General features: G+C 42.2%; 2 protein-coding genes across 6 annotated transcripts in view; both read left to right on the forward strand.

The window, feature by feature from the left end:
* Positions 1-2,903: 2,903 nt before the first annotated feature.
* fads2 (fatty acid desaturase 2) overlaps positions 2,904-24,433 on the forward strand; it is a 27,680-nt gene continuing 6,150 nt past the window's right edge. The window contains exons 1-12 of one of the 3 annotated variants that reach the window (XM_017405958.3): positions 2,904-3,146; positions 4,856-4,966; positions 5,080-5,277; positions 5,373-5,474; positions 5,559-5,684; positions 5,773-5,833; positions 5,922-5,998; positions 6,331-6,428; positions 6,619-6,715; positions 7,061-7,140; positions 7,885-8,010; positions 8,154-9,084. In XM_017405958.3, coding sequence (XP_017261447.1) covers positions 2,937-3,146; positions 4,856-4,966; positions 5,080-5,277; positions 5,373-5,474; positions 5,559-5,684; positions 5,773-5,833; positions 5,922-5,998; positions 6,331-6,428; positions 6,619-6,715; positions 7,061-7,140; positions 7,885-8,010; positions 8,154-8,205 — 1,338 coding nt within the window. In that variant the 5' untranslated portion in view covers positions 2,904-2,936 and the 3' untranslated portion in view covers positions 8,206-9,084. Of the gene's footprint in view, positions 3,147-4,855; positions 4,967-5,079; positions 5,278-5,372; positions 5,475-5,558; positions 5,685-5,772; positions 5,834-5,921; positions 5,999-6,330; positions 6,429-6,618; positions 6,716-7,060; positions 7,141-7,884; positions 8,011-8,153; positions 9,085-9,696; positions 9,807-10,497; positions 10,610-24,433 lie in introns of those variants that run through there. The other 2 variants (XM_025003663.2, XM_017405957.2) reach the window with 2 other exon arrangements.
* LOC108230084 (fatty acid desaturase 2) lies at positions 12,828-21,809 on the forward strand. Of its 3 annotated transcripts, none has more exons than XM_025003665.2 (13): positions 12,828-13,398; positions 13,594-13,833; positions 15,209-15,319; positions 15,458-15,655; positions 15,739-15,840; positions 15,914-16,039; positions 16,132-16,192; positions 16,265-16,341; positions 17,450-17,547; positions 17,682-17,778; positions 18,893-18,972; positions 21,017-21,142; positions 21,324-21,809. In XM_025003665.2, exons 2-13 carry the CDS (start codon positions 13,642-13,644, stop codon positions 21,373-21,375), a joined length of 1,320 nt encoding a protein of 439 aa, XP_024859433.1. In that variant the 5' UTR covers positions 12,828-13,398; positions 13,594-13,641; the 3' UTR covers positions 21,376-21,809. The 3 variants fall into 3 exon arrangements, with proteins under 3 accessions (XP_024859433.1, XP_017261448.1, XP_017261449.1); XM_017405959.3 differs by having other exon boundaries at positions 12,829-13,398; positions 13,570-13,833; XM_017405960.3 differs by having other exon boundaries at positions 12,829-13,398; positions 13,574-13,833.

Genomic DNA, 24,433 nt, shown 5'->3' on the forward strand with positions numbered 1-24,433 from the left:
CCCCATCATCAACAAATAAAAAAAAAAAAATCCCTCCATTCATCTATCCATCCATCTTCCTCTTATCTGTGGTTGGGTAGCAAAACCAACAGGTCCAGGAGGGAAACTCGGACATCATCTGCTCCAGTAACATTCCAGCTTCTCCTGATGGATCCCATGGCGTTCCCAGGCCAGAGAGGATACATATTCCCTCCAGCAAGGTCTGCCCTGGGATGTCCTCCCAGTTGGACGTGCCTGAAAGCATCCAGAAAGAGGCACCCATGCAGGAGATGCCTGCACTACCTCAGCTGACTTCTTCGATGCAGAGGAGCAGTGGCTCTACTCCAAGTTCTGCCCAGATGATGGAGCTCCTCACCTTATCTCTAAGGCTGAGCCCCCAGGAAACTCATTTCAGCTGCTTGAAACCGGGATTTCATTCTTTCTTTAATGATCCATACCTCATGACCAATGGTGAGGTTTGGAATGCAAACAGACCCGTACATCCTTGTGGCTTCTCCGACAGATCGGACCAGTGCCGTCATTCTGCGGTCGAGGCCCCGCTCCATTCGGCCATCACTAATGAACAAGACTCCCAGATACTTGACCTCCTCCACGTGAGTCAAAGACTCCCTCTGCAGAATCACCATATTAACATGTTGGAGAGGTTTGGCTCCTGGGGCTCTGCCAGAGAAAGCTAAAAAGTACAGAAAACCAGCTCCTGCACAGAGAGTTGTGTTTTGAAGTGGGTTTACCTGTGTGGACAGGTAAATGTTACAGGAACTTGAACCTGACCGACATCAGAAACAGGTTTATGAAGAAGTATAAAAACTGTAAAAGTCGTATGTGGCAGGTTTCATGACTGGCAGAGTGTTTTGTTAGTTGTGACGTGGATGAAACGGCTGAAAAAGCCAGCGGGGTCAGATTTGTCGGAGCTTCTGTCAGACTGACGAGCTGCCCCCGTGGAGGAGGCAGACAAACGGTCAGACGGGCTCGCGAGCTGCTTGAGCGTAATCGGGTCTGATACGCTGAAGACCAAAAGAGCTGATCTGCAAAAATCTGAGCTGCATTCAGACGTCCCTGAAATGACACGATGGGCTGTAAGCAGGAGACAGGCAGGCAGAGACCTCGGGTGGTGAAAGGTGAAAGGTCGTGGCTGCTGAGGCCTGTGTGCTGAACGCAGATGTTCCCCTGAGTGACCCGGGCAGCACATGAACAGGGACGATTACAGATGCTTTTTGTATTATCACTGGCCACTGAAGGCAGAGCAATAATGTTTGTGGCTGTGTCAGTGTGTGTGTTCGCTAACAATATAACCGATCACCTTTTGGAGTCGATGCAATTCAAGATGGCTGCCACAGTAAAGAAAAAGATAGCTTTACCGCAATCAATTTTACAGACATTGAACTAAAGTTTGGTCTGAAACTGATCCCCAACGTATACTCTGAGCAATCACTGATCACACAAGATCTGTATTAAAAAGCTTGGTGTTAACAGTTTTCAATTTTATCCATCTGTTAGCAAAATATCTCGCGTCCTGCTGGACAGATTTTAATGAAACTTACAGGAAATAATCTTGGGATGTACCTGTACAACTGATTAAAGTTTGGAGCCAATCCAATTCAAGATGGCCACCATAGACAGCTGACCTTAGAAAACACACAAATGTCTGTAATTGAGTTAATTTTACAGCTAGTGAGCTAAGATTTGGTGTAGTTGGAGCCGAATGTAATTCACAACAAGTGCTCTTTGCTTTAAACATTAAGCATTAACTAACAGTTGGAGTCAACTGTGTTTGTCTGTTTACAAAATATCTCATGAAACCCTCTAAAAGTGATGACTGGGCTGCATCTACAGCTGATTACCTTTTGGATTCAGTCCAATCTGGGTTGGCCAAACACAGAAATGCTTAAAGCTCAATCAAATTGAGGTAAAGTTTGATGGGGTGGTAGCCGAGCGTCGTCCCTAACACCTACGCTCCAAGGATGCCCCAAATCTCGCGATAACACGGGAGCCCAATCATTTTATTAACGAGGTTTGGCCAAAACAGGTGAAACTCAATCTTTTATCATCACAGTAGGAGTTTGGTTTAACACTGGAACAAAATGCCTTCTTTAAAAAAGAAAACTCACAGTGTCAAACATTAGTTTGGGACAAATCGGGTGCAGGTGGAGTGTTTCAGTCTCCATTTGTAGGTGAATTAAGGAGCTGATTTGCCCTCGGTGGATCAGTCTCTCTCTCTCTCTGTGCGCGTTTATTCCTCCCTGACGAACCAGCAGCATCTCCCAGAGCGGCTCCGGAGGTGAGACTCCCCCACCCCCTACCACCACCCTCTGGTCGCTCAGACGACCCCTGCCATATCCAAATGAGGCGCTCATTAAACCTATCGCGCGGCGCGCAGGGCTCCAACGTGCGGCCGCCGCGCGCCCATTGGCCAGGGACGCTCGAATGATCCGTTCAGAGTTTGTTTTGCCCGAGAGGATGCATGAGACGATGAGCGCAGCCTATGAGGGCGGGCAGGAGGAGAAGGGATGAGCTTTTTATGGCGCTATTTGAGAAGAATGGATCCGCCGGGCAGGAGCGCAGATTCTGACTGAAGCGCAGAGAGAGAGGGAGAAAGTCACCAAAACAGATTCTGTAAGTTTCCGAACTGTTCCTGTTGGGACCCGATAGGTGAACCAGTCATAAAACTAATTAAGTGATCATATATTTGGAGTTAGGCAAAGCTTTAAAACAACTCCATGTCCAGTTCAGTTTGGTGCTTGCAGCTTGTCTGATTTCATCATTAAATATAAATGAAGATGCTGCGCCTGTGTTTGTTTTAGTTAACTCCTGTTTCAGTGTGATGCAACTCTAACCCCTGCTTCCTCCACACCCTGTCTGCAGAGTGTCCAGGTTTGAGGCTTCGGGGCTCAGACTGGTCCTTTAGTTTTTTTGCTGCAGGTGGATCCAGAGGCAGGATGGGAGGCGGAGGCCAGCAGACGGAGCAGGGGGAGCCGGGCGGAGGGAAGGCAGCAGGTGTTTACACCTGGGAGGAGGTCCAGAAACACAGCAGCAAGAACGACCAGTGGCTGGTGGTCGACAGGAAGGTTTATAACATCACCCAGTGGGCCAAGAGACACCCGGGAGGCTCCAGAATCATCAGCCACTATGCTGGAGAGGACGCCACGGTAACCGCTCTTTTCATGAAAACATAAATGCAAATTCTAATTATGACATGTCTGTACATTAAAAAAAAAATAGATCCTAAGTAAATTACATTTTAATGAAGCAGAAGTCAGAACACTTAGATTTAGTTCTTTTCAGTCACTGAAATAATTTGGGGCATATTTTAGCTCTGTGCCGTGGCTGCAGACCAGGCCCAAACCATCACGTCTCCTCCACCATGCATGGTGCTGTTTCTGTCAGTGGGCAAAGCTCTGCTCTCATCTGTTCGAAAAGCCCTGTGGTGCGTTCAGGTGTAACCATTCAAATCTAAGCTGTGCTGTTTTGATTTGTACTTTTTTAAAATTTGTTTTCTGTTAGAGACAAAAAAGACGTTCTTCTGACATGTCTTTTCAGACATAAAATATAAAATGCTAACTGTCTGAGGGATGCAGCTTAATTGACTCTGGCCTGAACACACTGGGACATCCACTCCTGCTGATATAGGCTAAAGTATTGCTTGTTTTCTACATGTTGATTTATTTAATTTCTTTGGTGCTGGATAAGGACTCCAAATGGTTTGGTAATGTTTTACGATCCTTCCCAGATTGATGTGCAGAAACAAAGGCTTCTTGGCGCGGTGTTCACACACACACAGACACACACACACAGACGCTCACCTGAACCCATCAATCTGCCAAAAGCCCCGCCGCCGTAGAGCAGCTCACGCTCGGGGATGATTTGACGGGGATCGAGTGGATTTAATTAGCAGCGCCTGAATGCTGCTTACCGTCTCGACTCCTTCGGGAGCGTTAAGGGGCGTTCTTAGATTACGCTCTCTGGGTCCCAGCTTTGTTTTCTGCTGAATAAATGATGAGGACGTGTCAGATGTCGTGTGCCGCTGCTCACATAAGATTGTGCCCAATTTAAAATACCAGAACAGGTTTTACCTCTTTAGACAGGAAACTTTAGCCTGGAGACACATTTCAAGATGAGCTGTAATTTTATTCAGAAACAATGAACTATAGATATATAGATAAAAACTGGGGATATCTGCAATCTTCCTATTTTAATTTAGAAGGCCAAAAGCAGAAATAGCGAATGTTAAACGAATATAAGTGTGACCTTTGACCAGTGTTTTTACGTGTAACTGAGCGCAATCTGTAATAAACACATCACCCCATGCCATAATAGTGGATTATCTCTAAATGTCATCCTGACCAGTCAAGATCAGTTGTGCAAATCTTTATTGCCATTCTGGCTAATAATAGTGTTTTTTTTTACTTGGAAAAATGCTGTCACAGCCTGGATATCAACAGTCATATTCAAAGAGCGATGTTCCTGCAGTCTTTAAGATTTACAAGAAGGTCTGGGTCCTTAAATCAAAATCTAAATAAAAGAGACTCCAGACTTTTGGACAGACCTGTTTAGTATATAAAAGCTGCTCCATCTTGATCAACAGTAGTAAAATGCAGCTAACATTCTGACGGCACAGTTTAAACACAATGAAAACGTCACATAAACACATTTCATACACTATAAAACATTAGAGAAATTGTTTCCTGTGCAGGGAGTACTTTTACTGTCTCAGGCTTGTTTCTGTGTTTATTTTGAAATAAACGTAGCGGGGGCAAAAAGTGCCTGAAGGTTTTATTTATTTTCAGGATTTTTGGAATTTAGGAGCTGTTTCTGCCTCTCTGAAGTCATTATTCGAGTCGTCATTTTCCTCCCGCAGGAGGCCTTCGCTGCTTTTCATCCTGACCTGAGGTTTGTGCAAAAGTTTCTGACGCCCCTGCTGGTTGGCGAGCTGGCAGCAACAGAACCGAGTCAGGACGGGAAAAAAAACGTGAGTCCTTAAAAGAAGTTCACTGAGAGTCCGACAGTTTCAGGAACTTCTGGATACTTGTGTTTGATTCGTTGCACTTTTGTTTGACTGTGCTTTTTTCTTCTCCTCTGCAGTCAGCGATCATTCAGGATTTCGACGATTTACGAGTCCAGGCGGAGAAGGAGGGTCTTTTCCGGGCCGAGCCGCTGTTCTTCTGCCTCCACCTGGGTCACATCCTGCTGCTGGAGGCCCTCGCCTGGCTGATGGTGTCCAACTGGGGGACGAGCTGGACGCTGACGTTGCTGTGTGCTGTGATGCTGGCGACCGCTCAGGTAATTTTCAACCCAGAAGAGAATCATAGCTCACCTGTTAAACGTAAAGAAGTCGGACGGAAACAAAAAGCATCTCTTCATCTTTTCCTCTCCAGTCTCAGGCTGGATGGCTGCAGCACGACTTCGGTCACCTTTCCGTCTTCAAGAAGTCCAAGTGGAACCACCTGGTGCACAAGTTTGTCATCGGGCATTTGAAGGTAACCCTTTTTAAAACGTCAAATATGCTGTTTTGTAAAGTTTACCCTGGCGTTAAAATCCTCTTTCTTTTCTTTCTTTAACAGGGCGCTTCAGCCAACTGGTGGAACCATCGCCATTTCCAGCATCACGCCAAACCGAACATCTTCAGGAAAGACCCTGATGTCAATATGTTGCATGTTTTTGTGCTTGGGAACACCCAGCCTGTGGAGGCAAGCAGCTCAACGGGTTTTTTAAAAGTACTTTAAACTTTCATACGTCCGAGCTGCTCACGTAATGCTGTACCTCTCTCTGTTACAGTACGGCATCAAAAAGATTAAACACATGCCCTATAATCACCAACATAAGTACTACTTTCTTGGTATGTTTGAATAAAGTAAAAACAAAAAACATTGAATGATTAAAAACCAGTCAGGAATAATTATTAATATTGTTATTTTATGTTGCAGTGGGACCACCGCTGCTCATTCCAGTGTACTTCCACATTCAGATAATGAAGACAATGATTTCCCGTCGTGACTGGGTGGTAAGATTCTGGACTTTGACATATTTATCCTTTGATAAATATATTTAGAACAATACTTGATGACAAAAAATAAGTACGCAGATGGAATTGTCTAATTTTATGGCAATTTAGTTCCTTCAAAGACCAGTGATGGGTATTGACATGCAGGGCCAAAAGCAGAGGACTGATCATGTCTATGTTGTAAATCAAATCCAACACAGGCAGTTTCATTTCTTCTACCTCTCCATCTGGGTTTTTATTTTCCATTGTGCGTATCTGTAGTTTATGAAAATATAAGATAATTGATACTCTTTTGACCAGTTTTGAAACTGCATAACCCTTTTGTTTTGAAGGATTTGGCTTGGGCCATGACATACTACCTTCGCCACTTCTGCTGTTATTTACCTCTGTATGGCTTCTTTGGCTCATTGGCACTCCTGACCTTTGTCAGGCAAGTAACTCCAATGAACTAAATCGCAGATTTAATGAGACGTATTACTTGATTTGTTCATTTGTCAAAGACAATTGATGCCTCGTGATGAAAAAAATCTTCATTACAAAGCGATGAGCATTTTTTTGCTTTTCATTTGCTAGCTCAAACTCCAGATTTGGTGAATAACTTTTTATCGTTTATTTGACAGATTTTTAGAAAGCCACTGGTTCGTGTGGGTGACTCAGATGAATCATATACCAATGGAGATTGAGTATGAGAGGCACCAGGACTGGCTGACCATGCAGGTACCTGGTTTAACATGAATCATGACTTCCACAAAGCAGATTTGTATCTGCCGTTCTTCTTATTGGAGGCAGTTCTTAGGATCTTGAGATCTTTGATCAAACAATATAACATGAGTTAAAGTCTAGCCTTGTGCCAAGATTACAAAAAAATGATCTGGATTGTTGCCCTTTGTTTTATTGTTTGTGTAACAAACCTAAATACACAGTAAGATGTAACTTTCTGTATTATTTTAGCACGTTAAGCAGGGATACCATAACTGTGCTTTAGGCTAACTCCCTACTATGTGAATTACCCAATGATGAAATTTTTAAGATAGCTACACTCATTTCTTCTTTTATTTTCAGTTACAATCCACGTGTAACATAGAAAAATCCTTCTTCAATGACTGGTTCAGTGGACACCTCAACTTTCAAATTGAACACCAGTAAGTCAAATAATTTAGTTTGAGCAATATTTTATCACTTTTTCCTTCTCCTTAGCCCCTTGTGCTTTTTGCAACCACGTCTCAAAGTAGGGTTGTCCCATTTTTTAATTTTTTTTTCTCATGTGGGAAAGGCACAGTCCTGGAGGCCTCCTAAAGCAGCGGACAGCTACCAGATGGCTTAAACGGCTGCAGCTGTGGTGGTCTCAGAAGCTAAAACTCTGGTGGATTTAGGAGAGGCCAAATGGATGGACTTTTAGTTGGGTTTAAGGAAGCTTTAGCAAAATATCTGGCATCTCAGAAAAAGTTTTGGGAGGAGAACCGCTGACCCGGACTGGGTGGAAGCGGTGGAAGAAACTCTTTAAGGGTTTCCTCCATCTGGCCACCATGTTTACCGCTGAGGAGGCAGAGTCTGAGGACTCGAGGGAAGGCGAGGCCATTACCCTTGCAGAGGTTGCTGAGGTAGTTAAAAAGCTTTCCAGCTCAGGGCACTAGGAGTGGATGATATTTGCCCTGAGGCTCTGAATATTGTTTGGCTGTCATGATTAACACACCTTGTTTGCTGTTGCATAGAGGACCAAGATCAGGGTGGGGGTTCTAGTGTATAATAAGGGAGAGGATGTTCCGACTATCATGTGACCACGGAGCTCAGCCTCCTTGAGAGTGTTTACTCCAGGGTGTTGGAAATGAGACTTTTGGTTTCTGTTTCATCTAACAGACGTGCATTTTTAATTTCTCCTCCCTAAGCTTGTTTCCCAGGATGCCTCGCCACAACTACCACCTGGTGGCCCCGCGGGTTCGTGCTCTGTGTGAGAAACACAGGATTCCCTATGAGATAAAAACTCTGTGGCGAGGAATGGTTGATATTGTCAGGTAAACTCAGCAACAAAACACTAAATCAAATTCGTCTGTCTGACCGGGCAGTGCAAGGACTGAACTGATCCACGGCTTAAGACAGATGTTTCCTTTACAAAAACTGATATTTTATCCCCATTTTTCTCTCTTTCATTTTTCAGCTCATTGAAAACCTCAGGGGAACTCTGGCTTGATGCATATCTCCACAAATGATGGGCTGAACATGAAGGAAGTGGCATTTTTTTGCTTCGTTTTGCTGTAAACACTGATTGAATCTGTGTGACGCTGGAAATCTAGTCGGTTATTACAAATTTAGGCTTTCATTTTGTTTGTATTAAAGTGAAGTTGTTGGGTTTGTTTTGAGATGAGATGCATTTACGTGGAAGTACGTCGAGGTTTTAGAAAAAAATAAAATGAAACGGAAATATTTAAAAGAAATAACTGTTGTCTTACTTTGTAACAATGAGCGTCAAGGATAAAAAGAAGACATACTTGTTTATGTTATGAGACCTAAATGACATAAACAAAGCACACAATGGTAATTTATGTTTCTTTGTCAAACCTGTAACTTTTCCAGCAGCATCGCTTGATTTTTTTTTTTCACATATGCAATAAATTGTTCATGTTCTTGGAAAAAATGGTGTCAGAAAACACCCACCAGCTGTTTTATTTGTAAATATCTGGTCTTTTTTAAGCATTGCATAGCACTTACAACAGTAAAAACAATTCATCTAATTGCATGGTTCATATGGAACAGCAAACAGTGTATTTGATTTATTTATTTTTGATCAGGTTTCCTGTTATTACAGCGAAATACTAACTGAAAATCCTCATGACTGAAAATGATACGACAACTAAATCACAAATCCAAATGTCTGGAATCTGATCAGCCACCTAAAGAGTTTGTAAATGAAAACTTGGGGCTGTTTTTTTTTTTAGTAACATTTACCAATCAGCACCACTCAGACTGTTCAGTTTGCATAAATCCTGACAACTCCACGAACTGGACTCAATAAAGTTTGGTTGTTTTTGTCTTCTTAGATTCCTACAAGCAAGTTTTTACTGCAATAAAACAATATTGTTGACCTTTAATTGGTAAACAGATTGGTTTTTGTGGAGTTTGGAGTTTCTGTGGTGTTTACTATCTGTATTGCTGTCCGTCTGAACAAATACAGTTTATTTTAATCCAGATTTCCCAGCTCCAAACACAAGCCGTGTCACAGTTGTGTTTTCCTTTGTCCAACTTAAGTTACAGCTCGTCTTAGCGTTTTGTTTGTTTGTCACAAAGTTTAGAAAAATTACTGCCTCGGAGTGCCGCAAAGTGGGGGAAAATGGTGGTTATTACAGCTGCAATTTTAACTGTCGTGGAGCAGTTCTTTTTTTTTTAGTTTCTGCTACAGCTGAGGTTTTTATTTAATAGCTTCTCTATTGGGCAGATAAGAGGCGAAGCCAGGTCACAGGTTAATCTGCCTCTAACAGGAACAGTTTGACTGACAGCAAACACAACCCCGTCCAGTTAAACTTTTCCCTACTTTTTATACAGTGACGTCAAATCTGAACATGCCTGATTTCGAATGATAGAAAGCAAAGGAAGGTTTGGTGACGTGTCTTTGCCACATGCTGTAGGAGGGACAGGTCAGTCCAGGTCCACAGCTCTGACCTTGGACGACATCGTTAGTTTGAATGCTTCGTTGATAAGCAAATGTCCCGTCAGAGTCTATAAGCCCTTTACTATCCTCTGTTAGGCTTTCTCTCCAACAGGCTCTGCTCTCATTTCCATGAACCCACCAGCATCTCCCAAAGCCGGCTCGTAGGTGAGATATTTGGATATTTAGCAAAGAGATATTTTGGTGGTCACTCTGAGACAACCCTGATATATTCAAATGAGCATATTATTGAGGTTATTGCACACACAGCTGGGGTTCAACATGTGACAGCTGAGCTCTGATTGGCCTCAAACACACAAATCCTTTTTCTGTTTGAGAAACTTCAGAGGAAAGGCAGGAAACCGATAAGTTTGATTACATTTGCTAATTCAAACAACTCCAGTAGCCAGTGCAGCAAACAACTGTTCCTGTGACTGAAGCCCAGTCTGAGTTTCTGGATTCAGTAAGTTTATGTTCATGTTGAAGTCCATGTTGTGATTTGATAAGTGAACAACCAACCATCCATTAGAGACGAGGATATACTCAGGGAACAGTTTTTTTTTGTAATGCTATGATTGTATTTTTTGTGTGTTTTGACATTTTGCTTTATGTAAATAGCTTAGATGATGACAAGAATGGAGCTTAGCTAACATTTGAATGCATTTGCCTACTACATGTACCCGTTTCAGAGTTCAGATTGGATGCAAACTCAGTTTGGTGCTTGCAGCTGCTGGTTTCAATATTAAACATGAATGAGGATGCTGCACCTGTGTTTGTTTTAATGAACTTGTGTTACAGACTCCTGCTTCTTTCATGCTGTGCCTGCAGACTATCTGACAACTGTTTTTTTTACATTTAGATTTGGGACTTTTGGGTCACATTGGCCCTTTAGTTTGCTGCAGGTGGATCCAGGATGGAAGATGGAGGCCAGCAAAATGAGCGGGTAAAGCTGGGCAGCAGGAAGGCAGCAGGTGTTTACACCTGGGAGGAGGTCCAGAAACACAGCAGCAAGAACGACCAGTGGCTGGTGGTCGACAGGAAGGTTTATAACATCACCCAGTGGGCCAAGAGACACCCGGGAGGCTTCAGAGTCATCAGCCACTATGGCGGAGAGGATTCAACATTAAGCCATATAAGCCATAAGAAAGTTTTCTCTTTGTATGCAATAAGAGTAAAGTGTGTATTTAACACTTTTAAACACTGTTTTTCTTTGTGCAGTAAAAACTGCAAAATATCCTGATGTTTAAAACACACTAACGGCATTTCATTCATTTTTATGGGCTGAAAATGACAAAATTATTGCTGTCCAAGCTCCCAAGACTGACTGAAATATGATAAGAAATCTCAAGATTATGCATCACATTAATTAGTGCTAATCAGAGTTTATGAAACATGTTGAAAGTGACTGAAAGTGAGGCACATAAACACTAACTACACCTCTGGACACATTTTGTGTTTCATGCATTCACATGCACACAAATTCTCACATTAAACAAGTTTCTTTTATCATTTTAACAAATAAAAAAAATAATTAAAGTGATGAATAAATGGGTAAACTGAAGTTCTTTTTCTAAGAAACGTTCCTCGAGGTTTAGATCAGGTGACTGATATTACACCAGCGTTATCTTCTATTTCCACAAAGGTGTGCATGAGGTCATCATCTAGCTCCACGACAAAGCTGCGACCTATTAAAGTTAGGTGTTGCACAACTGCGGGATGGAGTGATATACATGAGCTGAGTTTGCCTTGGACTTTGTAAAGCTCTCCAACTTGGCATTTATATAACCGGCTTTCATACTGAAGAATCACCCTAATTCCAAAACAAACAAAGACTTGACAGTTTGTTAAAAGCGTAATGAAACATGCTTTAAGTCAGACGTGTTCTGATCCCTTATAATACTCACCAACTTTTACCAGCACACCATGACAGTCTTCTGTCCACCTGGAGGTGTTTGTAATGTTCTGGATGACAAAGGTGCAGAAGGTGGTCAAACTGACACGTTGTCCAGGACATCTGCCCGAAATGCTGAAGAGTAAAACCCACAGGAGATCCTCCCTGATCCCAGCTTTGCATTCTTCCTGCTGTCTGAGTTAACACCTTATACCAGGGGTCTACAATCCTGGTCCTGGAGAGCCACTGTCCTGCATGTTTTACTTGTTTCCCTGCTCCAACACACCTGATTCAGTGGTTAAATCACCTCTTCATGTTCTGCAGAAGCCCGTTAATCAGCCATTGGTTTAAATCAGGTGTGTTGGAGCAGTCTGAAATCCAAGAAGGGTGTAAATCAGTGAGTAAAAATGGAGATTATAGAGATTAATGTTCTGTGGAGATTCTGCCAAACTATCCCCCCCCACCCCCACCCCCCACACACACACCACCACCACCACCACATACACACACACACAAACCACTTTTTGTGCTTGCAGGCTTGAAGGTGAGCCTAAGAGTGACAGAAACAGGATTGGGAATTGAAAGGGTTTTAATTTTGGAAGACATGAGAATGAAAATAATATATATTTTTTAAATGACACAACTGTGTCTGGAAGAGGACTAAAGCCACATTGATATTCTTCTTTTTTGTTTCTGTCCCAGAAGGTTGACTTTAAACTCAGAATTCAGTAAAAAACCTTTAGTGTCGCAGTGACCCGAACCCTGTTCTCCACCTTCTGCACCAGAACAGAGCAGTGGGGAAAAGGAGCTTGTTTTTTGCTTTATAAATTAAATTACATTTTTTTTTAAGTTTTAATAGTTTTTTTTAGCTTTCTGGTGTAGATTCTCAGTCATCAAGGACATGGTAAATTTTAAAAAAGCGTTAAAAACAAAAACAACTTGACTTCTATTCTGTAATAGAAGTGCAGAATAAAAGTGAAGCTGTTTTTGTTTTTTATTTTAATTAGAAATTAGATTCAAATCACTGCGAATACTATATATATGTGTGTGTGGATAGCTTAAATTTTTAAATGACTTTTATTTTGAAAATGAAGACCAGATTATCACAGTGAGATTGCTGAGACCCAAAACTTTTATTTATTTGTTTTATTTTACTGAATATTCTGTTACAAACTAGAAAAGACATTTATTATAGCAGATAAATACTTTGTACTACAGAAGCAAACATCCAAAAACTCTTTCTTCTTCTTCTGTTTTTTCTTCTTCTTCTTCTTTTTTCTTCTTCTTCTTGTTTTTTTTTTTTTTTTTTTTTGTTGTTGTTCTTCTTCTTCGTGTCGCCCCATCACATCAGGAGTGTCTCTGTTTCCCAAAGTAAGTCATAAAATAACAAACACTTCATGTTTTGTTCGTAAAAAATAAAAAATAATCGTCGCCAGAGTCGGGCGCTGAATCCGGTCGGAGTCCTTTTTTTCCGGGCGGTGAGGCTCGTCGGGAGCCGCGAGCGGATCTGAAAACAAACACCCAATAAAACCAATCTAACCAGGCTGTTTGTGACCTGCCGCCTACTTTCACCGCGTCTCCTTCCTGAAACATCATCGCCATCATCATCATCCTTCCCTTTGACCGCCCGGACCGGGGTAAGGCGAGCGCCTCCCCCAGCCTATCGCCGGCGGACCCGGCGCTCCGAAACCTCCGCAGCTGGGCTCCGATTGGTCCGAACCTGTCGAAAGATCCGCTCGAAGTTCGAGCTGTGGAACCGAGCCTATCAGGGTGGATGGGTTTATGGTCCTGTCTATTTGAAATGGGTGAGCAGGAACTGTGAGCCTGCCTGTTGATGTGACTGAAGAAAGCAGCCAAAATCTGGATTAGGTGAGTTTCTCTGAGATATTTCTTACTGCTGTGTCATAGCTGCAATAATATCTATTTATTATTAAGGGGGTTCTCATCTGAAACCCACAAGGACATCATTCACATATATAGGTTGGATTTGTTGCTGCTTCACTCATGACTCTCATTTATTTTGTTTCGCTTTGACCGAAGACAGCTCGTTACGTGTCCATCCAGGTGAGGCGGACCGGTCCTTCAGTTGGATCAGAGACAGCATCAGTGAGGATGGGAGGTGGAGGCCAGCAGACGGAGCAGGGGGAGACGGGTGTTTACACCTGGGAGGAGGTCCAGAAACACAGAAGCAAGAATGACAGGTGGCTGGTCATCGACAGGAAGGTTTATAACATCACCCAGTGGGCCAAGAGACACCCGGGAGGGTCTCATGTCATCGGCCACTACGGCGGAGAGGATGCCACGGTAACTACGCCCACTCTTTCTATAATATCGTTCTTTTCCTTCATGGATTGTGGTGTTTAGATTTTAAAAATGGCCTTGATTGCGTTTTATCTTTGCTCAACTTTCAAGCAACGATCTGGCTTTGTTTTTCTTGAGAATTTGTGAGAAGCTTGAACGACAATAACAATGGTAATAATAAATGTTGCCTCACAGCTTGAAGGTTACAGGTATGAAACTCAGCTGCAGCCTTTCTGTGTGGAGTTCACGTGTTCTCCAGGTGCTCCGGTTTCCTCCCACAGACCCAAAACATGCACGTTAGGTTCATCAGTAACTCTTAAATTCTCCCTAGGTGTGAGTGAGAGCGTGAATGGTTGTTTGTCTCGTTTGTCTCTATGTGTCCCTGTCATGGACTGGCAACTTGTCCAGGGGCGTCCCCCCGCCTCTCACCCAGCGTTCCCTGGAGACAGGCACCAGCTCCCCACAGCCACAGCGGGTGAAGAAAATGGATGAATGGATGAATGTGATAATAAATCCTGAAGACATTAACTGGGGTTTCTTAAATCTGCATCTCTAATGAATGGCTGAGTTTGGCTTGTCATTACGGAAATGATGAGTTGATTCTTCCTCATGAATTTGACATCTTTGGATTAATCTATCACATTCATATTCATCGACTTTTCGGTTTCTAACACCTACACTGACAGGTTTAATCTTGTGGAAATTTGCTGTAGAATAACTTGATCCCTTTTCTGATTTCTTACGTATCACAATGTTGGCTTTCAATCCTCATCACCCCCCTCTTCCTTCCCCCTCCTCCTCTGAAAAGGTAGCTGATGCTATGCCTGTAAGTGTGTGACCTCTGACCTGCAATAAAAGACATCACCTCATGCTGTAACAGAAGACCTCCAAATGTTATTTTAAATAATAATTGTGATCATCTGTACTTTTATTACTGACACAAAATCTATCATTTTGACGGGTATATCTGCACCTACAGCAGTTAAATGTTTTATGCTAAAATTATACCCTTTTAGTAGACATCCACAAACATTTCAATATGGAGCAGTTTAACTAATTATTGTGTTAATATTATATATTGGTGAAGATATTAAGTTCATACATCCTAAAAAAATCAAGTTAAACAATTTCTTGTACCAAGAACTTAAACTTTGGATCTTTTGAGGTAGGTAGGTAGGTAGGTAGGTACATTTATTTATATAGCACTTTTCAGCACGAGGCGACTCAAAGTGCTTTTGAGTGTATTTTAATTTTTATTCGAGTACAAATTTTGCTAAAGATATCTTTTTTTTTATACTTAAAATCTGTAACCTCGTCGCAGAGTTGTTCATATTTTTTTATTCGCCTAGTTCACAGGATTTCTTCATTTGTTTTCCAGGAGGCCTTCGCTGCTTTTCATCCCGATCAAAAGCTTGTGCAGAAGTTTCTGAGGCCTCTGCTGGTTGGAGAGCTGGCGGCAACAGAGCCGAGTCAGGACGGGAAAAAAAACGTGAGTCTTTTACGTTTACGTCTCAGGAGGAGAGCAGATCGGACTGTTCGCACATCAGGTGCACGGGTAACAGGAACATCTGGTGTCCTTGAATGTCACACTGGTGCAGCGCCTTTGCAGCTTTCTTCCTCTCTGCAGGCAGCGATCATGCAGGATTTCGACGATTTACGAGTCCAGGCGGAGAAGGAGGGTCTTTTCCGGGCCGAGCCGCTGTTCTTCTGCCTCCACCTGGGTCACATCCTGCTGCTGGAGGCCCTCGCCTGGCTGATGGTGTCCAACTGGGGGACGAGCTGGACGGTGACGTTGCTGTGTGCCGTGATGCTGGCGACCTCCCAGGTATCGAAATGGAACTGTTCTTGTTGCAGAAGCACGAAAACACGAACACCTTAGACTCACTCGTTCATCCTCGCCTTCACCAGTCTCAGGCTGGATGGCTGCAGCACGACTTCGGTCACCTTTCCGTCTTCAAGAAGTCCAAGTGGAACCACCTGGTGCACAAGTTTGTCATCGGGCATTTGAAGGTAACCCTTTCTAAGACTGCGTTGACTTTCTTGTAGACTGCATTTCGGGTATTAAAAAGGCCTGTTTGGACAGGGAGCTTCAGCCGGCTGGTGGAATCACCTACATTTCAACCATCACGCCAAACCGAACATCCTGAGTAAGGACCCTGACGTCAACATGTCAGGCATCTTTGTGCTCGGAGCCGTTCAACCTGTGGAGGCAAGAAGCTCAAAGAAGTATTTCCAGCTCCTTGTCAAACATCACGCAGCTCATTTCCTCACATTAACGTGTCCTCATTTCTCGTCCTACAGTACGGCATTAAGAAGATCAAACACATGCCCTATAATCACCAACACCAGTACTTCTTTCTCGGTAAGTCGAAAGTCTTTGAAGGGAAACACAAAGTGTTCAAAGACGATCTGAGCGTCTCCCTCTCTGCTTTAGTGGGACCACCGCTGCTCATTCCAATCGTCTTCAACATTCAAGTCCTCCATGTCATGATCTCTCGTCGCAACTGGGTGGTAAGAAGCAGCCTACGATTCACTTTTCATAAAATGTTTCTATTTGTGATAAATGGATTTCTTTATAATCACAAATGAGAAAAAAACTCAAGATATTATGGACAATGCAATTAAAAAAACCAAAAAAAAACCCCACAGAAATAAGGTTCCTTTTATTATTTACAGGAAGATATTTTATGGTTTTGTAACCTTTATTTGATTTGATGAGAAACGTCAAATCCTACGTTTCAACCTTTAACGCTTAAAAAATTTAGAATCTTGGAAAATAAGGAGTCTTAATGAGGGAAAAACAACAAAAAACAGTCATAACCATGAAAGGGTAGACCACATATGAGCTGAGCATCTTCACTTTATCTACTAATATGTGAGAAAAAAATAGAGACTTTGCATATTTTCTTTTTTTTTTTTAATGCTACAATATCTTTGAGCTAATGAGTGAAGGAAATGAGAGTTCTGATGAGCACTAAAATATGGATTCACAGATGCCACTACAGACTTTAGGGTCTAAAAAAGAAGTTTGACGTTAACTTTGTTCAATTCCTCTGGACTCAGGAGCTTCTGAGATGGACCGTGCAAACAGATAAATCAGCATTCCAGCTTTGCTTAAAAGAAGAATAACACAGGATCTTTACCAGTAATGGGCCGTGGTGCCCGTGGCTCGTGCGCCGTTCTTGATGGCGGCAATAACGCATTAAAGTGTTTTGAGATTTAGGAGTGATGCGCTCTGCCTGTGAGGCAGCTTGTTGTTTTAAACGTGTTTCACCCATACTGCAAAGACACGGCTGAGGAGAAATGGTGGAATTACTGGACCGGGCCTGCCTGCAGTCGTGACCTGACCAATAAAGCAGAGAGATCTGGGAACTTCACCGTCTGAAATGTTTATAATTTTAAATTAAACTAGAATAATGCAACAAAACATTAAACATTTAGGATTTTTTTTTGTCTAATATGATTAAAGTCACAGTCAACATATTAATCATAGTTATTTCTATGTTTTTATTTTAAATTGTGCTAACATTTTATGATTAGAGGTATGAGATGAGTGAGTCAGGATACTTCTCCTCCGAGGCATTTTGAAAAACAACCTGAACTTCTTTGTCCTCTGAAGGACCTGGCGTGGTATTTGTCGTTTTACCTTCGCTACTTCTCCTGTTACGTCCCGCTGTACGGCCTGCTGGGCTCGCTGGGACTCATCTTCTTCGTCAGGTGAGACACAAAAACAGACAAGAATCGAGGACGTTGGTGATCAGTCTTCATCATTTAGGACCGATAATGAAGGAATAAACGTCTCGGAACCTCTCCGCCGCATAAGTTCTTTTTCTTGACGTTTTTTTTTGCAGGTTTCTGGAGAGTCACTGGTTTGTGTGGGTGACTCAGATGAACCATCTTCCAATGAATATCGATTATGAGCGGCACCAGGAGTGGCTGACTATGCAGGTGTGTGCCTTATAATCAAACTCTTACTGCCGCGACGCTGAGTTTTACCTGCAGAACCGATCAGCGTCCGCCTCAATCTTACTAAACCCTTTTATTCTGGCAACAGCAGAGCAAATGGCCTTTTCACTTTTCCCCTAGAGGTTCAAACTGCGCTCATCTTGTGAGGAGAAATGATAGAGTTGGAACTTTTTGGGTAAAATCTTGAAAATAGCAAAGTTATGTAATATTAAGATATCCGACGTGATCTGATAGTACTTAGACTGTGTGTTGTGAATGACTGTCAGCTACTGGTACACAAAGTTTTACTTCAATGTCCATAAAACTGACTGAGGTAAAGCTAAGGTCAGTTAGCTGTGGCAGCCATCTTGAACTCCAAAGTTTAATGGGTTGGAAATGTAACATCTACTTTCATTGAAATTTGTGCAGAGGTTTATGACTCCAGCAGGTAATGTGAAGATTTTAAGCACAAATTACAGCCAGTTTTAGTGTTTCTGTGGCAGCCATCTTGAATCAGGTTGACTCCAAACGTTTAACACTCGTAGATGTTGATGTCAAATTCGTTAAGTGACTCATGATATGTTTTGCTAACGGTACAGACAAACGAGCAAACACAGACGTGGGCAAAAACATTAACCTCCCACCTTCAGCAGTGGGCGATAAAGATCCTGAACCGTCTGAAACAGTCGATGTCCGAGCTGTTCTTCTGTCTCCTAATGACATCGTTATGTTAGACATTTGCTTAATGTCCTCCTGGTCGCTACAGCGTGTCAAATCTCAGGCAGAAAAAAAGATTACTTTGCTTTCCTTATGTACCACACAGGGTTGACTTGATAATAATGTGTTTTTGTTATTAGATATTCCAGCTAAGTTACCATATAGAAATGTTTGCTTGGGCTTAGACTTTAGGACGTTAAATGTTTCTATTTTTTTCCGCTCTGTGATGAATATGTGTCGCTTTTTTTCTCCCCCCAAGATTGAAATCAGTTTTTGCTAAAAAAGAAGTGCCTACCTTACCGACAGTAGAAATAAGGACAGTCTGCAGCCGCTTCCATCCACAGAGACATGAGCAAATATACCGAACTAATGTGGACTCGTGTCTCCTCTCCCATTCCAGCTACAAGCCACGTGCAACATCGAGCAGTCCTTCTTTAACGACTGGTTCAGCGGACACCTCAACTTTCAAATCGAACACCAGTAAGTCCACGGCCTGATCTGAAAAGCTTCTGTTCTGTAGTTACAGAGTACAACAAAGGAAGATCTTAGGAAGGTAACTCCAGGTCCATTTTCAGGATTGTGAAGCTGGTTACCGTCTCACCTGGGTCATCTGAACCCTCATTAATCCAGATCATACAGGCCTGAGGTGATAAGAGAAGAGGAGCTGAAACAAAGGCGGCTGAGGAAATCAAAGCATGATGACTAAAACCACAAGAATACTAAACCCAAAGTTCAGTCACAACAACGAGTAAATAAGAGTCAGAAACCAAAACCTGAACTCTAAACCTGACAGCATGCGACAGCCGGCCGGTTCATAATGTTTACTGATGCTACGGATATTTTGTGTCTTGTCGGTTTTGCTGATAATCTCCACTGGGAGGAAGCTCCACGGGGCAGGCTTGTTGCGGGTGTGAAGCTTCGAGACAAGCGACGTGTGTTCCTGCAGCCACACGTTTCACCCTAGCCTGTGTCTCACTGCACCGCTGAGACTAGCTGGATACATAAAATAGCGAGACAATGCACAGATTTTCACTAAATTCGGTCTGCGCAACGCAACATCTGGGCCAAAATTCACCAGGAGTTTGAAGATATATTATGCCAGAGTTTAGTCACAAAGTGTCTCAGTTGTGTTTCATTGGGTTTGCAAATGTATTTTTATTTATATGTCAGTTTTGTTGAACTCCCACGATACCCAAATGGTCTCTTTTTTGTCTGTCTCCATTGAGTCACAGTTTAGTTTCATGGGTTGCCAACCGCTCCAAAAGTTCTCTCACATTTCTCTCACGAAAAACTAAATCGAGACAGTTTCGAGACAAGTCCGAGACGGTTTCCCAATGCCTGCGTCCGCTTTGTGACTACTCCAAAAGAAGATTTGTTTTGTGATTTATTTCTTTTTTCTTAGTTTCAGCATCAGAAAAGCGAGGGAACTGAGAACCTTCGGGAACATTTTAAGAACTTTGGAAACTTGTTGTCGCCAACAGTCGCAGCTCAGCGAGACGCAGGCTTGGGTACTTATGAATCTGTAGCATTGATGGGACTTCACCAGGTGCTCGGGGTGTCTGGTTGCACACATACCAGTGATGGCTTCACAAACCACTGAAGCTTTTGTGATGAAGATAATAACAACAAATGAAAAGCAGGCTTTCATTCATCAGCTGAGCCTCTTGCAGGTTAGAAGCTTTGAGCCTGAATCAATAGATGATGCATCATATGACTCATCGTACGCCCGTGTTTTAACAGCGCACATTGATTTTTTTACTTAATGTCCAACTTTTATGTAATATTTGAACGAATCATCAGGATCACAAGTCTCTCTCTGAGCTGTTTTTATGCTCTTTTTTAAATAAACAGGTAAATGTTTTATTGTTTTTTATTAGTGGCCTCAATCCAGTTTCAGAGTATTTCTACACATGTGAATATGTCTCTTTTACGAGGCGCCCCGTCTCATTCGCCATCACCAGCAAACGCTGAACACCTGCTTTATTTGTGACATCGCTCTCATATGAATCAAATCCCAGCAGCAGGAAGAGGCCTTCAGCTCTCTGTGCGCTACAGACGGGAGTTCGCCTGTTTCTGTTAAACTACTGAGCTGAGAGATTCATTTGCCTGAATTGTGTTGTTTTTTAGGCGAAAGCCCGACTAAGTGCCTTAGCGACACTGTTGAGTGTGTTCCAGAAACCCCGGGAGGCTGAATGTTTGACAGAATACTGCTGAGACGGGTATCTAGAAATAAGCCCCGTTAGTTTATTGGTGTTGGTCGTTTTCCAGTTGACCTTTTACCTCAAAAAAACCCAGCACACAGGTTTCGGATAATTTGCAGTTTCTGTTCTCAGATGAGACTTCTGGTTCTGTCAAAGGAATAGAAAAGATAACTTCAAATACAAACCCAGTCAGAATAAAAAAAAGTTAACGTCTTTTAAGGCCGGTCATTGCAAAGCAGCAGTAAAACACGTTAGCCGTTACCTCTGAGGGTCAAGTTTAATCCTTTTTTTTTGTTTGTTTGTTTTTCCCACCCTCTCTTTAGTTTATTTCCCAGGATGCCGCGTCACAACTACCACCTGGTGGCCCCACGGGTTCGGGCTCTGTGTGAGAAACACGGGGTTCCTTACCAGATGAAAACGCTGTGGCGAGGCATGGTGGACGTCGTCAGGTAACGATCTAATGAGGGTGAACTCCTGTCAGTCAGAAAAATCTAAACAAAATCAGAAAGCTGGGACTCTATTCTTCTTCTTTTACCAACAGTCCTATGAGGCAAATTGTCTTTTTTTGTTGTTTTTGTTGTTAACTGTCTGATAAACTCGGTGTTAATAACTGATGTTTTGCCTTTCCAGGTCACTAAAAACCTCGGGGGATCTCTGGCTCGATGCGTACCTCCATAAATGAGCAGCTGTTTGTGGATTTAGAGTCTCTCCCAGCGCAAAAGGATTGGATCGTTTTACTTTGAAAGATCAGCTGAAAATGTTGGAACATTTTATTTTTTAGGAAGTTGGCGTTGACAGATTACAGGTTAAGGTGTAAATACGTTTGTAATGCTTATTTGATTGTTTTTTTCTGTAAAAAGCTGAACTTTTTCAGTTGAAATCTTTTATTTTGCTCTTTATTATAACATAAACAAATTGTAAACCATCCTCTTTCTACAGTTTGGGCTTTATTAACACAGTGACAAACACAAGAAGTGTTTAAAAATAGTGTTTTAAAATATTTCCCAGGTTAGTTTTCTGTGTTTCCAGTTGGTTTTAAGGGATTATTCTAACTATTCCTCCTCTGCTTTAGGAAGGTGAATCAGATTTTTGAAATAAAAAAAAAATTCTGCAACATCATTTGTCTCAGACTGAAATTTTCCGTCTGTTTCCTTCTTTGTGTTTCTGTCTGTTTGCAAAATATTTACTAAACCACTATACAAATTTGAATAAAATGTGCAGAAAGTCATCTCAGGATGAACCTCAATAACTGATTAACTTTTGGCGCCAACCCAATTCAAGATGGCCGCCACAGCCAACTCACCTTAGAAAACACAAAAATTGCTTTAATCCCGTCACTTGGACCTAACATTTGATGTGGTAGCTGAAACTGATCCCCAACACACAATCTGAGCTCGCACAGATTACATAAGAGCTTTGTTTAAACCTCTGCCGTGAACTATTTGGAGTCAACTCCGTCTGTCTGTTAGCAAAATATCTCATGAACCACTGGGCGGACTTTAATACATTTTCCAGTAAATATTCACTGGATGTACGTCTACAGCTGATAAACCTTTGGAGCCAACCCAATTCAAGATGGCCACCACAGCCCACTCACCTTAGAAAACACAAAAATTGCTGTAATTCGGTCAGTTTTAAAGATACTGCAGCGAAATTTGGTGCAGATGTGAGTTTGTGCTTTAAGTTTTTGTCAAGGTTTGAACAAAACAGCTCCAAGTCTGGAAGTAAGGTGGCGGGCGACATGCATTCCTTGAAGGAACCGTGAGTCCTGTAATTCTGAGAGAAGTCACCAGACCTAGCGTTAGGAAACTTGAAGAAGAGCATTTTAACTTTAGGATGTATTTGATCTATTTTCCTAGAAGCCTTGACATAAGAGCAGTGGCTTTATAAATAAATATATATAGTTTTAAAGCAGCTCAGCATGAAAAACAAAGCAGAAAGTTCACTTCAGTCTAAGTCTTTTCTTCTCCTTTTTTCCTGCTTTCAGCCAAATGAACAAAGCCTGGCTGCAGGAATGTGGGTCAGGCTGCAGCTGACTCCAAATCTCCTGCTGACTGGAACCGTCTCCTCTTACCGGTTCGACCCTCTTCTATCAACACATCCCGTCAGGTCTTCACGGCACCGACTGCTCCAGGTGCGCTTTAATGTGCAGAAAAGCTAAATGTTCGGCTGATCCCATCCGCTGACATGTTCTTATCCTCTGCTGTTCACCATCTGTGATGAACAAGTGACTCAGAACCTTACCAGGGGACGGGGAAAATGTCTGGACATGCGTGTGAGAAGTGACTCTAAAAGGACAGCGGAGATCCTACCGTCCCAAAGGACAGGCAGGACCGGAAAGTTCCCATCTGAATAGTCAAATCAGAGAGCTGACCTTCATTTGAAGGAAGATTCAAGGGAAGAAATGGATTTTAAAAAGTTGATGTGACTCAAACAAACTATCACTTTATGTTTTCAAGTAACCTACTGTTCGTATAAATAACAAATCTATGAATGAAACTGTTTTCCTTTTGTTGGGATTTTGATGAGAAGCCTTGAAAGCCAGCTGGAGTCAGAGAAGAAGAACCTGACAAACAGGCAGATGAACTAATTAAACAGAATCTCAGCTTATCTGCGTGCTGCTCGATGACAATCGTGTCTTATACGGTGAGAAAAGTACAGATTTATGTCTGGTATTGCTACTTAACAATGGATTTGCACTTTTTTAAAAATCAAAACTGGCAAAAAAGGGGCAAACCTGCATACAGAGGAGCATTATTTTCACTTTAAATGATATTCTTTTAAAGAAATAACACCTTTTGATTGTGTAGTGGGTGACAATATTAACTGGAAGATGACAGAAGGCAGAAATTATCCTTTTATTTCTGTGTGCGTACATTAAATGAAATGGTTAATGGTCAGTGCAACACCACTTGTTTTTCTGTCTAATGTCTTATTTTATGGGACCGGGATAACAGTGACCAATATAGTACTTACAAGGGTACATATACGGGTACATGAAGAAATACATACTGGGTACTTACAGGGGTCACAAACGGGGTGATTACAGGTACTTACTGAGGGTACATTAAGGACAATTACAGGGTATTTACAAGGTCTGTATCAGTGTATTTATAGGATAATTACAGGTTCTTACATGGCAATCGCCAGGTACTTAGGGAGTACATACAGGGTTGTTACAAGGTACTTACAAAGGTTTGTACAAGGTACTTATAGGGTAATTACAGATACTTACAGGGTACTTGGAATGGTACAGGATAATTCCAGGGTTTTTAGTGTGGATATGGGGGGTAATTACAGGTCTGTTCAGGGTACTTATTGGGGTAAATAAGGGTGATTAAAGGGTACTTGCAAGGTGCATGTTTTGGTACTTACAGGGTACTTATTGGGGTACAGTGACAGTGTACATATGAGGGTAATTACAGAGTAAGTAAGGGGTACTTCCGGGGGTATATATGGATGTACTTTGAAAGTACCTATGCCCCAGTAGAGCTCCGTGTGTAGCAGAGCAGCTGAACTGCAGTAACCCATTGTTCCGCTAATATGACCTCTTTACTTCCGCCTGAACCCAGCGACCTTTTTTTTTTTTTTTTTTATTGCCGAGTCCGTCCTGTAGGCTGGTTCTGACCGAGCTGCTTCCAGTTTTCATTGCAGTCCGGTCCTTAATAGTCTGATAAGCTGAAGCATCTCGTTCCCACCTCCCTCCTCATCATCGAGAAGAATAAAAAAAAAAAAAAAAA

The sequence above is a fragment of the Kryptolebias marmoratus genome, linkage group LG11 (genome assembly GCF_001649575.2).
Source record: "Kryptolebias marmoratus isolate JLee-2015 linkage group LG11, ASM164957v2, whole genome shotgun sequence".
NCBI lineage: Eukaryota > Metazoa > Chordata > Actinopteri > Cyprinodontiformes > Rivulidae > Kryptolebias > Kryptolebias marmoratus.